Below are 15,706 nucleotides of genomic sequence, written 5' to 3' on the forward strand. Positions count from 1 at the left end.
TTCCGAGGACTGCTCCTGAGAGAACAGCTCTGAGAGAACTTGTGACTGACCCAAGGTCATACCAGCAGCCGCATGTGGAGGAGTGGGGAATCAAACCTGGTTCTCCCGTTTAGCGTCTGCGCTCCTAACCACTACACCAGACTGGATGAACATCTCAATAAAACATGCAACCCTTGTCAATGGGGTGTGACTTTCTCCAAATATTAATTTAGTCTGTTATCTCTAAATTCATTCGGAAAGATAACAGTACTCCCCCGCCCCCGATTAGCATCTGTCAGTACTCACCTAATTCCAGGACAATAACCGACTAACGTCACTTTGCTTCATTCAAATAATCAGGTCTTAGATCTTGCACTGAATTTTAAAAAGCTACTCCCTTATTAGAGACACCTCCCTTTCCCTCTCTGTATACATATACTGGTTATAAATGGAAAAAGAGCAAGAGTCCAGGAGCACCTTAAAGACTAGCAAAGGCCCCGTTCACACGGAGGATTTGCCACGCTAAAGGCACGAATGGTAGGCAGATTTTTGGTGCGCGATCACACTGCAACATCTGGGAAGTGTAGCGCACCTGCAGCCAACCCGTGGCATCTCGCCGAAGATGCGCAGTAAGAAAATACCTCAGAAAGTGCAGTAGTATCCAGAAAACGCACGGCAGGGGCGGGCATCTGATCGCGGGAGCGCTAGTATCCCGTGCCTTCCGGCGCCCATCCGAGTCCCGTCGCAAACCAGATGGTTTTCCAAAGCGCATGCGCACAAACACTAAGCTGGAAGCAGTGCAGCTCCGCGGAACTGCGCATGCGCACAAACACAGACCGCTTGCCGCGCGGCTTCTTTACCAGCTCCAGCATCGCCGTGTGATCGCGAGCTCCCTGCCACAGCGCGAAGACTCGGGAGACCGTGTGATCGGGCTAACGCGCTTTATTTTGCCCCGAGGCAAACAGCCACGCCTCACTCCCGCGTTATATGGCCCATGTGACGGGGCCAAAATTAGTGGCAGGGGAGGAGCTTTCGTGAGTCATGGCTCACTTCTTCAGACACCTGAAGAAGTGAGCCGTGACTCACAGAAGCTCCTCCCCGCCACCAATTTTGTGAGTCTTTAAGGTGGCTCAAGTGGTTAAGACGCTGAACTGCAGGCTGTGGAAGGTCGGTAGTTCAGCAGTTCGAGACCCGAGTGTGCCGCATGACGGAGTGAGCTCCTGTCTCTAGTTCCAGCTCCTGCCAACCTAGCAGTTCGAAAGCAAGAAATCGCAAGTAGATAAATAGGTACCACTTCGGTGGGAAGGTAACAGCGTTCCGTGCGCCTCGGTGTTTAGTCATGCCGGCCACATGACCACGGAAACGTCTTCAGACAGCGCTGGCTCTTCGGCTTTGAAACGGAGATGAGCACCGCAACCCTAGTCGGATTCAACTGGCTTTTGAGCAAGGGAGACCTTTACCTTTTAAGGTGCCACTGGAGTCCTGCTCTTTTCTACTGCTACAGACGGACTAACACGGCCACCCATCTTGATCTGTCTTCCGTTATAAATGGGTGTCCTCGCTATGACTCCCGTGTAGGAAAATAAATCAACTTTCAGGATTTCTTTTTTATCACTCTAGAAATTAAAACAGCTATAGTCTCTGAAATCACAACTGCTACTTTGTTGTTTCCCCGCCCCGGGGGAGGCATAATCAAGATAAACGTTCTGTTTTCTGGAGTCGCGCTCTGTGTTTCCTCCCCAAAATCTGCTTCTTGCAGCAAAATGTGTCATTTCTCCGCCGCCGTCCCTCCCAGATCACAGCAACCCAGAGGTCATTTCGGGGGGGATCGCGGGGGAACACAGTTCCCCCGGGTGAGGTGCGGGGCACACGATGAAGCCCCGCCCCCTGCTTTCAGCCACCCCGCTTCCGGCCCTCATTCAGCCAGGAGGAGGCAGGAGAAGAGGGAGGGTAAGTTGCTTCCTCCCCGCCTCTCCCCACCCCGCCTGCCTGGGGCCAGGGAGGGCCTTGGCGGGGCTTCCTCGCACTCCCGCCGGCCTTGCAGGTCCACCGCCGGGCCCCTGATGTCAGGGGGTGTGGCATATGCTAATGAGTTATGCTAATGAGTTCCCCTTGCTCTTTTTCTACGAAATGACCCCTGCAGCAACCTACACAGAGCTCCCACACCTCATCTGACCTGTAAGGTAGGTTACGGTGAGTGACAAGGGCTGGACCAAGGTAAGGTTGCCGGCCTCCAGGTGGGGCCTGGAAAACTCCCCGAATTACACCTGATCTCCAGACGACAAGAGATCCGTTCCCCTGGAGAAAATGGCTGTTTTGGAGGGTGGACTCCATGGCCTTATACCCTCCCCTCTCCAAACCCCGCCCTCTCCTGGCTCCACCCCCAAATCTCTGGGAATTTTCCAACCCAGAGTTGACAGTTTTAGGGCCAAAGTCGCCTGTATTCCAATCCTAAACACACTAAGCCAATCTGGTATTGTTGTCAGGAGTGCGGACTCTTAATCTGGGAGGACCGGGTTTGATGCCCCACTCCTCCACATGCAGCTGCTGGCATGACCTTGGGTCAGTCACAAGTTCTCTCAGAGCTGTTCTCTCAAGGGCAGTTCTCGAGAGAGCTCTCTCGGCCCCACCTACCTCACAGGGTGTCTGTTGTGGGGAGGGAAAGGGAAAGGAGGTTGTAAGCTGCTCTGAGACTTCTTTGGGTAGTGAAGGGCAAGGTATAAATCCAATCTCTTCTTCGTCTACTGACACCCTGCTAAATCCATTGAATGAATGGTGTTAGGTCTGCTTAAAGATGGCTCAGCTGATAAGCTTTATGGCCACAGAATCCGCATTCAGATCTCAGTCCAGCCCTAATAACTATAACTTGCTGCCTCTTGTACTGGTCTTTATACAAATTCCTGATGCCCTTATATCTCTTTTTAGGTTTATTTAAACCCTTTACATTCAGCGAAATGTGTTTAATTTTCTCAGTTTCCTGCCTTCCTTAACACATACACAAACAAATCAGAAAGAAAAATAAAAATGAAAGAGAAACAGGTTTACACAGGGCCAAAAAACTCTCCCGGGCCATATCTCACGTCTGTTTGTTTTGATGTGCATCTGTCTCTAATTCGGCTCTATGTTCATCTTTATTTACAAAGGTTTAATTTTCACCTGCAAATCCATTGTGCTAAAAAAGAATCTAACAGCTCACTTTCATTCCTCAAGATACATTTTAAAAAAACACACAAACACACTTCAGATGTAAAGCCATCACTTCTCTTCGTTCAGTAATATATCCTGAGAGGAGATCAGCAGAAATATAAAACTCACTTTCATTCATGCGTTCTAAACACAACCTTGTTTCTAAAACAAATGCCTGCATTGTGGTGCGGTCCTTCACAGACCAGCTCCCATCAAAGGCCGTTGATTTCGACGGGTTTTCGGCTGGAAGAACATGTAGGACTGCACCGTTAGCCCCTCGGTTGTATTTATTTTAAAATTCATTTACTGTGTTGATGGCTTTTAATCTATTGCCTTTTAATCAGAGTGCAGGAGGCAATTTACAGATAAGAAGAACACATGCATACAATCCGTGCAACAATTAAAAGCCAACACGATGAAAAATAACGACGATGGAATGCCACGACAGCAATAAATATAAGGGGGAGTCCTTTCAGAGGGGGAAAACGTTTTTTAAATGAGTTTTTAAATGAAGTCTGAAGGCTCGTTCAAAGCTCTGTATCTTAATCTACTGGATGGAGCGGCACCCTCCTCATGGGAGAAGGCGTTCTATAAACTTGGGGCCGCTAAGGTTAAGACCCCGTCACTTAGTAGTCACCAACCATACCTCCACAAGCAGGGTATTCTCAGTATATTCCAGTTTTACTGGATGCATTTCCTAAAGAACTCTGGATTATACCACCCATCCCGTCCCTTTCCATCCACATAGGTTTCCCTGGAAGCACATGACAATAAGAGCCAGTGTTGTGTAGTTTTTACAGACTGCTGATTTTTTTGTCCAAGATTTTGGTTTGTTGTTCAGTCGCACAGTCGAGTCCGACTCTTCGCGACCCCACGGACCACCTCACGCCAGGCCTTCCTGTCTTCCGCCATCCTCTGAAGTTGGCTCAATTTCACGTTCGTTGCATCTATGACACTGTTTAACCTTCTCATCCTTTGCCATCCCCGTCTTCTTTGACCTTCAGTCTTTCCCAGCATCAGGGTCTTCTCCAGTGAGTGCTCCCTTCTCATTGGGTGGCCAAAGTATTTGAGCTTCAGTTTCATTATCTGGCCTTCCAGGGAACAGTCAGGGTTGATTTCTTTTAGGATCGACTGATTTGATCTCCTTGCAGTCCAAGGGACTCTCAAGAGTCTTCTCCAGCACCATAGTTCAAAAGAATCTATTCTTCGCCGAAGAATAGGAGATTTTGGTAGCAAGGAACTATTCCTAATATTGGTGTTTTAAGACTTACAGAGGTAATTTTACCTTGATGAAGTTTTATCTGATTGATTTTATAGGCCAATAAAGGCTGTGTTTGTGTGCCTAGTTTTTACAGCAGGAGCCCCAGCCTTTTGAATCCTGTGAGCGACTTTGGAATTCTGACACAGGGTGGTAAGCACGGCCACAAAATGGCCGTTGCAGGAGTCACAAAATGGCTGCCACAGCTGACCTTCAGTCACACAGAGAAGATCCTGCCAAGACAACATTCTTTAAAATCTGCACAGCCAATCAAATCTCCAGTGGCCAATCAGAAGCCTGGCTGGACAAAAGCCCCACATGGCCCTGCCAACTTTCTAAAAACACTGCACAGGTGCTAGGAAGGTTGTCAGGGGGAACCATGGTGCCGGTTGGGGACCCCTGGGATAGAATGTCCAGAAGACCCTGGTTCGAATCCCTACTCTGCCATGGAAGCTCGCTGGGAGACCCTGGGCCAGTTTCTCTCTCTCTCAGCCTCATCTACCTCACAAGGCTTCTGTGAGGATAAAATAGAGGAGGAGAGATGGGTGCTGGAAGCTGTTTGGGGTCCTCAGAGGGGATGAAAGCGGGGCACACGTATCCAAATGGGTAAATAATTAATACAACGCCAGGAATTAGCATGTTCCCCCCCTCACGAAAAGCCTATCCAAACATGACTATTGTCTCTCAATGGGCAAGCTCTTCTTCGACCCCAAAGAGCTCCTTCTCTTGAAAATGGCAACTGGAGAAGTAGTAGTAGTAGTAGAAGAAGAAGAAGAAGAAGAAGAAGAAGAAGAAGAAGAGGAAGAGGAAGAGGAAGAGGAAGAAGAAAAGATTGAATTTATACCCTGCCCTTCCCTACCCAAGGGAGTCTCAGAGCGGCTTACAAACTCCTTCCCCTTCCCCACAACAGACACCCTGTGAGGTAGGCGGGGCTGAGAGAGCTCTGACAGAAACTGCCCTTGAGAGAACAGCTCTGAGAGAACTTGTGACTGCCCCAAGGCCACACCAGCAGCTGCATGTGGAGGAGTGGGGAATCAAACCCAGTTCTCCCAGATGAGAGTCCGCGCACTTAACCACTACACCTAACTGGCCCGACACCAAAGTCAGGTTGCCTGGTCCCTCGAAGATGTTTGCAGGGGGATGGGGGGACATTCCGGGAGGCAGAAGCGTCCTCGGGCGATGTCCCCACGTCACTGGAAGTGATGTCACGCAACATGTCCGTGTCACCCAGAAGTGACGTAGGCACGTTGGTGACATTGGGGGGGGGGGACACTCTACACTCTAGTTTTTGGGTAAACTCTATGGTAAAATCAGCCTCCAACCATAGAGTTTTGCCCAAAACCCAGAGCATCACCCCCCTGACATCAGCGATGTGCCTGACATCACTTTTGGATGACACGGCACGTTGCATTTATTTCTGGCGATGCTGATCTTGGGGGGGCCAGCTGGCCAGTGGTGGGCAAGTGCCCGTTTTATAATGTTTTATGTGGATTTTATGGTACTCTCTACCGACTGATGTAAGCCGCCCTGAGTCTGTTCGCGGGGAGGGCGGGATACAAATGGAATGAATGAATGAATGAATGAATGAATGAATGAAAGCGAGGGATCCCCTGCCCCCAAGTGTGGAACGACAACCTTACTTGTAAGGGAAGGGGTAGGTGGAGTGTGGGGAACTTTCTGCCAGGTTCCAGATTTATTATTAATCCTATTAAATCTAATAAATCTCCGAGGTTCTTTAATGCTATAAATTATTCTAGGAAATATATTTTTTTAAAAAATCCCAAATCAATCTCTACATTACCCACGAAATCGACGCCAGCCACCCTTTTAAGAAACCCTCATAAATAAAAAGGCAAATTCATCCCTTCGGCTTTTCCTGGTAACCCTCCGGTGGTGGTGGTGGGGGGATTACATTAGTCTGGCTATTTCTTAAATCTAATCATTGGGTTTTTTTGTTTCAATTGGAACAATCTTGCTTAGCTATAAATATCTTCACTAAGGCCCATAACTTGTATCGGTGTGTTAAATAATAAGCACTTACCATGTAACACGATTCTCTTGCTAGGGACTCATATCCATAATTGACAGTGTAATCCAGCGTCCTGTCTCACAGTAGCCAACCAGTTCCTCTGGATGGCCAACAACAGGGCTTAGAGCAGTGGTGGCGAACCTGTGGCACGGGTGCCAGAGGTGGCACTCAGAGCCCTCTCAGTGGGCACGCGTGCCATCGCCCCAGCCAGGCCCAGACCACCATCAAAGTGTCGAATTCTCTGCCAAATAATTTTAAGTAAATGAAAGCATTTGGGGTCGCTTTCCTTACTTTGTTTGGATCATCTTAAGTTAACGTATGAGTTGTTTTTTCTAAAGTAAAACCTCAGTATTCAGGTTAAATTGCCGTGTTTGCACTTTGCGATAAATAAGTGGGTTTTGGGTCACAGTTTGGGCCCTCGGTCTCTAAAAGGTTCGCCATCACTGGCTTAGAGGCTGAGGCCTTCCCCTCATGTTGCCTCCTGGCTCTGGGACTTAGAGGTTTAGTGCCTCTGAATGCGGAGATTCCGCTCAGCCACCATGGCTAGTCGCCACTGAGAGACTTACCCTCCATGAATCTATCCAATCCCCTTTTAAAGCTGTTTATTCCTGTGGCCTCCATGACATCCCCTGGCAGCGATTTCCACATTTCAATCACTCTCGGTGTAAAGTAGTATTTCCCTTTGCCTGTCCTGAACCTACTGCCCACCAGCTTCACTGGATGCCCTTCAGTTCTAGTATTTTGGGAGAGGGAGAAAAACTTATCTCCGTCAACTGTCTCCACTCCATGCATGGTTTTATGAACCTCGATCATGTCCGCCTTTAGTCGTCTCCTTTCTAAACTGAAAAGTCCCAGACGCTTTAGCCTTTCCTCATAGGGAAGGGGCTCCAATCCCTACGTCATCTTGGTTGCCCTCTGTTGTACTTTTTCCAGCTCTGCAGTGTCCTTTTGGAGATACGGGGACCAGAACAGTATTCAGCGCTCCAAATGAGGCCGCCCCATAGACCCTCACCTACTCTCGTCTGAAACACTTAACCCGCTCAGAAGAATCTAAAAACCTGGTCACGGAAACTGATATTTTCCGGTGTAACCTCGCTGTTCCCCCGAACTTCTCATCTGCCCCCCCCTATTTCCTTTTTAACGTTATTCCTTAACGTATTTTTATGTTATTCCTCCTTGCAAATGTTTTGCAGTACCACCCCCCCATTTGCTTCACCATTAACTCGTGTTAAAGCCCCCGTTTCCCCTCGATTTATTTAAGTGCACCCATAATCACGAAACCATAAATATTCTTAACTGGCAATCTCTGCCGCTCTTTAAAATTCATATAAGTTACAAAGCCGTCCATTGATCACGAGGCAATTTGTTGATTGAAAAACGGCACATTAATCACGAGGCACTTCATTAATCACGAGGCAATTTAATGATCCCCCGAGTCAGTAAATTGTTGGCTGTATCAAACGATCCACCAATGAACCACAGGGGGGGGGGGGAAATTAAAGAACCGAACTTCACCGAAAGGCCAATTTAAGTGCAATACGGGATCCACGGACTTCTCATTTGAATCGTTTTTACATTAAGGTAGGCTCGAAGGGTTCCAAATTTGACCAGTGGTGCTTGAGGGAGCATTCTCAACGGTGCACCAAATGGGTCCGTTTCTTCCTAGATTTTGGACCCAGACAGGAGCTTGCTAAACAGTCATTTGTCCAAAATGTGGCGGGGAGGGGGGGGGAAGCTAACACACATTCGCCTTCCCAGAACTGCCGAAGCAGCTCCGACTGACTTAAAGGTATCCCTCAGCCTTTGCCCTGGTAACTACAATCTTGTAGCACAATCAGTACTATGTCTTTTAAATGGCAGATGTCTCCAGGACAAAGGGGGGGGGGGCGGTAGGGCAGCAGGTGGGGTGAACATGCATTACTGATGACATAACACAAAATGGCAGTGTGATGTGGGGGGGGGAATGGAGTACGGTGGAATTCCTCCCTCAAAAACTGCGAGTTAAGATCCGAAGGGGGGGGGAAGACCACTGAAAAAGCGGATTCGGAAAACGCAGGGTAAGGGGGCACAACATTCGGATCGACTCCCGGGGAGGGGCAAAATTTTGTGTGGACACTTTTGCATACGTTGATTATTTAAGAACGCCAACGTGGGGGGTTTGCTCTTTTGCAGAAATGGTACCCCACGTCTATCGTTTCCCCGAATATCTAAAATTGAATTGTTCCGGGGGGCCTTTTCATAAAGGGAACAGATGTGTGGGAAACCGGAATCCTAACAGTATGTCACTTTCTCTAAGGTAAAAAGGTAAAGGTTCCCTTGCTCGAAAGCCAGTCGAGTCCGACTCTAGGGTTGCGGTGCTCATCTCCGTTTCCAAGCCGAAGAGCCAGCGCTGCCCGAAGACGTTTCCGTGGTCATGTGGCCGGCATGACTAAACACCAAGGCGCACAGAACGCTGTTACCTTCCCACCAAAGTGGTACCTATTTATCTACTTGCAATTTCTTAAAGTCAGAGCTAAATAACCAGCGAAGGTTACAAAGCAGTGTTCCCTCTGAGCAGAGTTCAGTGTGAGCTTAGCTCACAGTTTTTTAGCCTCCGGCTCACACATTCTTGCCTTAGCTCAGGAAGGGTGGCTCCACGGAGCAAACCGATTTATGCAGTAGTAGCCAAATCGCGCGCTCGCAACTTAAATGCCAGGGGCTCACAAAGTAGAATTTTTGCTCACAGGACTCCACAGCTTAGAGGGAGCATTGGCTGGGAGGTCTTCCACCCAAGCAGTGTTCCCTCTAAGCTGAGTTAGTGTGAGCCAACTCAGTTTTTTAGCCTCCGGCTCACACATTCTTGCCTTAGCTCAGGAAGGGTGGCTCCACGGAGCAAACCGATTTATGCAGTAGTAGCCAAATCGCGCGCTCGCAACTTAAATGCCAGGGGCTCACAAAGTAGAATTTTTGCTCACAGGACTCCACAGCTTAGAGAGAGCATTGGTTATAAGGCCAACAGCTGTAAAGCAATACACATGCCAGAATAGCAGATAAATGTCTAAAGGTGTCTTTTCTAATTGTGGGAAGCAAACCGAGAATCTCCGTTCTCTCCTCCCAGGCGTGGAGAATGCTTAACAGCACTTCTTGAGGCGGATGCAGGGTCAGGTCGGCAAAACATCCCACTATCCCTTTCTCTTTCTTTATAAAATTTACACATCGCCTCTCCAAAGACCTCCTTGTGCATTTATCTCATGCATTTCAGCCACAGATAGGGCTGCCAAACCGCGGCGGGGGATCTGAGTGTCGTCACAGGATCCCTGCCGCGGGGGGACAGTGATACTCATTGCACTGCCGTCGCCAGGATGTGACGCTATGCATCGCTCTGGCAACGGGACTCCAAACAGCCCCGTTGCCAGAGTGACACGTAGCGTCACATCCTGGCGACGGCCATGCAACGAGTATCGCTGTCCCCCCGCGGCAGGGATCCTGTGACGACGCTCAGATCCCCCGCCGCGGTTTGGCAGCCCTAGCCACAGATCTGGGTCCTCGTTTCTCTGGCGTCCCCCCTGTGCTTGTATCCGGTCCCCTGTCTCATCCCCCCCAATACATCCCTTAGACGCTCCCCTTCAATCTGTACTCTCTGTCTACATCAGCACCAATGAAGTGGGGCTGGAAATGCCACACAGCAACTCCCGCGGGGCCCCTACTCTCCTGTTGACACTCCTGGGAGAGCGAGATGGTTGGCTGATCCCACGGTTTCCAGGCTCCGGTGGCCGCTGGGCTTTCCCTCCGCGGCCTCCCCTGAACTAGCCCTACGTACGGCTTCGAAATGTACGCACCTGGCGAAGAACCCGGGGCGAATCCAAGGTTGCCGCTTACCTTCGTGATTCAGTTTACAGTGCAGCGTCACGGGCCCGCTGCATCGCTGAATGATCCAGTGAACCTCTTCCTTTGTACAGGTATCCAAGGGAACGCTCGTATTCTCCCCTCTGATGCAGCCCTCCATCTAGATACAAGCGAGAGGCACCATTGTCTCCTCCGAGTCAATTATTCCATTTGTTTACGAGGCGCGCGCTAGAGATTCTTGCGGACAAACAAGCCGCCTGACTCTTTTCCCAGCAGGGTTAATGTTACATCAACTCCCCTGACCCTTCTTGCCTCTCCCGTTCCCACTCTCTTACTATTAAGAAATCCAGTGATGGATGGATTGATAACTCTCTGGGTGTGTTCAGAGGGGGCATTTATTCCGGTATAAACCGCTGCGGTTCCAACCGGTGCAATTTGATCCGGAAGAAACGCGATCACACTCACCTCCTGCCTGCGCAGCATATCACAATATGCCCGTTCACACTACCGACGCGCAGAAGCACACGTCAGCGGGTTTTTAATTTTTTTAAAACATTTCGCACATGCGCATAGGCAGCCATCCGGAGAGTTGAGATCTTCGCGCAGGCGCAGAACACCCCGTCCCGAAAAGCGTGCCCTGAAGCGAAGACTTCCCTTTAAACTTTTACAGCGAAAAGGGCCTCTGTGAGGTCCCGGACTCGTCCACAGCCTAAAACTAAGCATCTTTTTTTAAAAAACAAACAAACAAACATTGGGACAAAGCTTCGCCCAAGCGCACATCGAGGAGGGTTAAAAAAAATGGCGACCGAAAAGCGGAAGCCCCGGGCTTCCGAATGGAAGTGGCTAGACACCGGCGGAGAGCGATCAGATGGGGATAATGCGGATGGAACCGGTGCACTCAGGGTACCACCACTTGGGGACCTAGTGGCAGAATACAACGGTTAAAGGCTGTTTGCAATGGTTAGGAACGGAAGGCAGATGTTCGCCGTGTGATCGCCTGTAAGTACACCGATTCCAACCGGCATCTATACCGGCATAAATGCACCCTCTGTTTGAGTATGTGTGTCTGTCCTGCCTTAAGACAGTTTCAGAGGATACCCATGTCTGCCTGCAGTAGAACGGCTAGATTTGAGTCCAGTAAGACCTTCAAGGTAAAGGTAAAGGTTCCTCCTTGCTCGAAAGCCAGTCGAGTCCAACTCTAGGGTTGCGGTGCTCATCTCCGTTTCAAAGCCGAAGGGCCAGCGCTGTCCGAAGACGTTTCCGTGGTCATGTGGCCGGCATGACTAAACACCGAGGCGCACGGAACGCTGTTCCCTTCCCACCGAAGTGGCACCTATTTATCTACTTGCAATTCCTTGCTTTCGAACTGCTAGGTTGGCAGGAGCTGGAACTAGAGACGGGATCATGCAGCACCCGGGTCTGGAACTGCTGAACTACCGACCTTCCACAGCCTGCAGTTCAGCGTCTTAACCACTTGAGCCACCTCAGCTCCTAAGGTAAGACCTTAGAGGCCCACAAAATTTCAATTTGAGTCTAGTAACGCATTCAGGCTTGTAGCCATTGGGGGGCATTTGGGGGCAATGCCCCCCACAGTTGAGTGCCGCCCCCTCAGATAAAAATTCCCAAAAACTTTTTGGAAAATTAAAAAGCTGTAAGATGCACGTGGGGTTTCTAAAGTGACCCTGGGCACAGTCAGGGAAGACTCAGTTTCTTTTTTCCGGGCCGAAAAAAATAAATAGGTTTTTAAAAATGCAAAAAAATTTTTTTGAATAAAATAAAATTGCAAAAAATAAAACAAAACGGCAAACCGCATAAGAGAGAGAGCGAGAGCTGGAGATCCCCCCCTTCCCCGGCTTATGCAGAAAAGCAGCCCGGAATCGAGTCTCTCCAATCGAGAGGACTAGAGGAGGACTAGAGGTTGCAGCGGAGCCGAAGCGGTTTCTGCTGCTGCTGCAAGAGGAGCAGAAGGCACAGCTGGGGTGCCGCCCCCCCCGATTTCTCCACGCCCCACCAACCAAAATTTTCGGGCTTCGCCTCTGGGCACATTAGAGATCCACAAGATTTTCAGGGTACAAGATTTTGAGAGCAAAGATTCCTTGGTCTGATGCGCATACCTCAACAATATTGTGGGTTTCCAAAGTGCTAGCAGACTCGAATCTATCTGTCTTAAGTCACCTGCAGTAAGGTTGAAGAAGTGCAAACCTTAGGGAAATGAGGACTCTTTTTCGAGGCCCGCTTCTCTGTCTGCTGTCATGGTTGTGTTGGAGCACCCAGGAGACCCAGGTTCAAATCCCTGCTCAGCCATGAACCTTAGTAGGGACCTTGGGGCAATTTCTCTCTCTCTCTGCATACTTGCAAGCAGGGCTATTTTTGGGCAGGAACGCACAGGAACGGAGTTCCGGCTGGCTCCCAAGTTGGCCACGCCCAGCAGGAACTCATTAGCATAATAGGCCACACCCAACTGCAGGAACTCATTCGATTGGCTACATATGGGGTGTGTGGCCTAACATGCAAATGAGTTCCTGCTACAAAAAAGCCCTGGGTTTGGACAATAAACAAGGTAAACAGAAAAAGAAGCAAAAGGTGGGTGTGGCTGGATTAGCACACTTCTGGTAACATGGGGGTGTGGCCTAATATGCCAATGAGCTGTGCTGTCAGGGCTGTGGCCTAACAGGCGAATGAGTTTCTGCTGTTGGGTGTGGCCTATTATGCTAATGAGTTCCTGCTGGGCTTTTTCTACCAAAAAAGCCCTGCTTGCAAGGAAGGAAAGACTACCCTCCAAGGAACAAAAAGATCTGCTCTCACCACGCTGGGTGGCTCAGTCTTCATTGGCAGGAATCCCATTAGTGTGTATGTGTGTGGGGAGGGGTGCAACATGTATTTCTCCACAGACCATCAGTCGACCCACCAGGCACCTTAGCAGTATACAGGCCCTCTAGCCACTTGCTCAGCCCAACTGTCCCAACAACACCTCTCTTGTTACTAAGCAGTGAGGACTGCTAATGGTTGTGTGAACAGAGCTACCATGAGAGGCAACGCAACACACCAGCAGCAATTAGATTCAAGCAGTAAGGGTCTTTGACTACAGCAACACACCAGCAGCAATTAGATGCAAGCAGTAAGGGTCTTTGACTACAGCAACACACCAGCAGCAATTAGATGCAAGCAGTAAGGGTCTTTGACTACAGCAACACACCGGCAGCAATTAGATGCAAGCAGTAAGGGTCTTTGACTAAAGCAACACACCAGCAGCAATTAGATGGAGAAGAAGAAGAGGAGGAGGAGGAGGAGGAGGAGGAGGAGGAGTTCGGATTTATATCCCGCCCTTCACTTAAGAGTCTCAGAGCGGCTTACCATCTCCTTTCCCTTCCCCTCCCCACAACAGACACCCTGTGAGGCGGGTAGGGCCGAGAGAGCGCTTGCGAGGACTGCTCGTGAGAGAACAGCTCTGGGAGCACTTGTGACTGACCCAAGGTCACACCAGCAGCTGCGTGTGGAGGAGTGGGGAATCAAACCGGGTTCTCCCGGATTAGAATCCACGCTCTTAACCACTACACCAACAGGCATCTTTGACAACAGCAACAGATGGAAAAACAGCAGGCAGCGCATGATGCGTTCAGAAGAAGGAAAGGTGAGGGGGTTGACGGTACCAATGCGCAACCCGACCGTCTCTTAAAGCCGAGGTCTCACCAAAAGCAGCTGGTGCCCCTCCCGGAGGCCCGCTTTCTCCGCCGAGGATCCCAGTTTGACAGAGTTGACGAAGCTGCCTTTCATGTTGCCCCCCAGGACGGACATCTCCGAACTCAGGCTGTCCCCGTTCAGAATGATGCGCTGGACGGCGTGGCACGTGTTCCGGAGGCGGCCGAAGTTCGTCACCGAGGGGCGGAACGGCCTGCGTCAAGGGGAGGGAGCACAAGGCTTAGAAAGAAGGGCGTTCTCCTGAGTTTGCCCGAAGTCCCTCCTGCATTTTAAAACAGGACTGCAGCAGGCCGGGAGAAGAGGAGGAGGAATGCAGAGAACAACTTTAGTTTGAAGTTGGGCTTGGACTCTCTGAGGGCGATTCTGCATCGGCTTTTCCCTCCGTCGTTTTACGAAACCTGCGCTGGAACAGAAATTCCCCTCCGCGTCGCATGCTGCTTTCGCTTCCTTCGATCTCTGGGTTTTATGGAACCTCCTGCATAGAATTATGGCCGTTCGGGGATGACTTTGCAGTCAGTACGGGCGTTGCCCCGTGGTATTTGAATGTGGTTTTGAGCTGCACTTTTCCCTCCCAGTTGAGAAAATGTGGAGCGAACGCTAGATGCAGAATCGCCCAAAGGCTGCAGTCACAGACACGAAATAATTCACTTTCAATCCACTTTCAATGCACTTTTCAAGGATTTTACTGTGTGAACTGGCAAAATCCGGAAGAAGAAGAAGAAGAGAAGAAGAGATTGGATTTATACCCCACCCTTCACTACCCGAAGGAGTCTCAGAGCGGCTTACAAACTCCTTTCCCTTCCCCTCCCCACAGCAGACACCCTGGGAGCAATTTGGTGTACACCAGTTTGGCGTAGTGGTTACGTGCGCGGACTCTAATCTGGGAGAACCGGGTTTGATTCCCCACTCCTCCACTTGCACCTGGCTGGATGACCTTAGGCAAGCCGTAGTTCTGATAAGAGCTGTTCTTGGAAAAGAGCAGTTTCTGTCAGAGCTCTCTCAGCTCCCCCTACCTCACAGGGTGTCTGTTGTGGGGAGGGGAAGGGAAAGGAGTTTGTAAGCCGCTCTGAGACACCTTTGGGTAGTGAAGGGCGGGCTATAAATCCAATCTTCTTCTTCTAAACTGTGGAGTCTTGTGAGCAAAAATCCTACTTTGTGAGCTACTCGCATTAAAGCTGTGAGCGAGCGATTTGGCTGCTGCATAAATTAGTTTCCTCTGGAGCCCTCCTTCCTGAGCGAAGACAAAAATCTGTGAGCTGGAGGTTAAAAAACGGTGAGCTAGCTCACACTAACTCAGCTTAGAGGGAACACTGCTTGTGAGGTAGGCGGGGCTGAGAGAGCTCTGACAGAAACTGCCCTTTTTCAAGAGCAGCTGTGCCAGAACTATGGCTTGCCCAAGGTCATCCGGCAGCTGCAAGTGGAGGAGTGGGGAATCAAACCCGGTTCTCCCAGACTAGAGTCTGCGCATTTAACCACTACACCAAACTGGCTCCAGTTGGAAAGTGCACTGAAAGTAGACTGAAAGTGGATTATTTAATATGTGTGACTGCAGCTGAAGTCTGCATAGGACAGCACTATTACTTGGGTATTGGAGGGTAACCCTAATAAATCTGCCTGGAAGTCGAATCTGTTGGCACCTTTCTTGGTGCCTGTCGAGGTTTTTTAGAAAGTGGGCGGGGCCAGATGGGGCTTATGCCCAGCAAAGCCTCTGATTGGCTGTCGGAGACTTG

The 15,706-nt window shown here is 49.8% G+C and overlaps 1 protein-coding gene across 1 annotated transcript in view; it reads right to left on the reverse strand.

Moving 5' to 3' along the window:
* The window catches only part of CARD11 (caspase recruitment domain family member 11), an 84,936-nt gene that overhangs the window by 36,112 nt on the left and 33,118 nt on the right, over positions 1 to 15,706 (reverse strand). Inside the window, exons 14-15 of the mRNA XM_015418680.1 lie at positions 13,968 to 14,169; positions 10,311 to 10,437 (exon numbers count right to left, since the gene is read on the reverse strand). Coding sequence (XP_015274166.1) covers positions 10,311 to 10,437; positions 13,968 to 14,169 — 329 coding nt within the window. The remainder of the gene's footprint in view (positions 1 to 10,310; positions 10,438 to 13,967; positions 14,170 to 15,706) is intronic.

Source organism: Gekko japonicus, unplaced genomic scaffold, assembly GCF_001447785.1.
Source record: "Gekko japonicus isolate JY-2015 unplaced genomic scaffold, Gekko_japonicus_V1.1 scaffold598, whole genome shotgun sequence".
Taxonomy (NCBI): Eukaryota; Metazoa; Chordata; class Lepidosauria; order Squamata; family Gekkonidae; genus Gekko; species Gekko japonicus.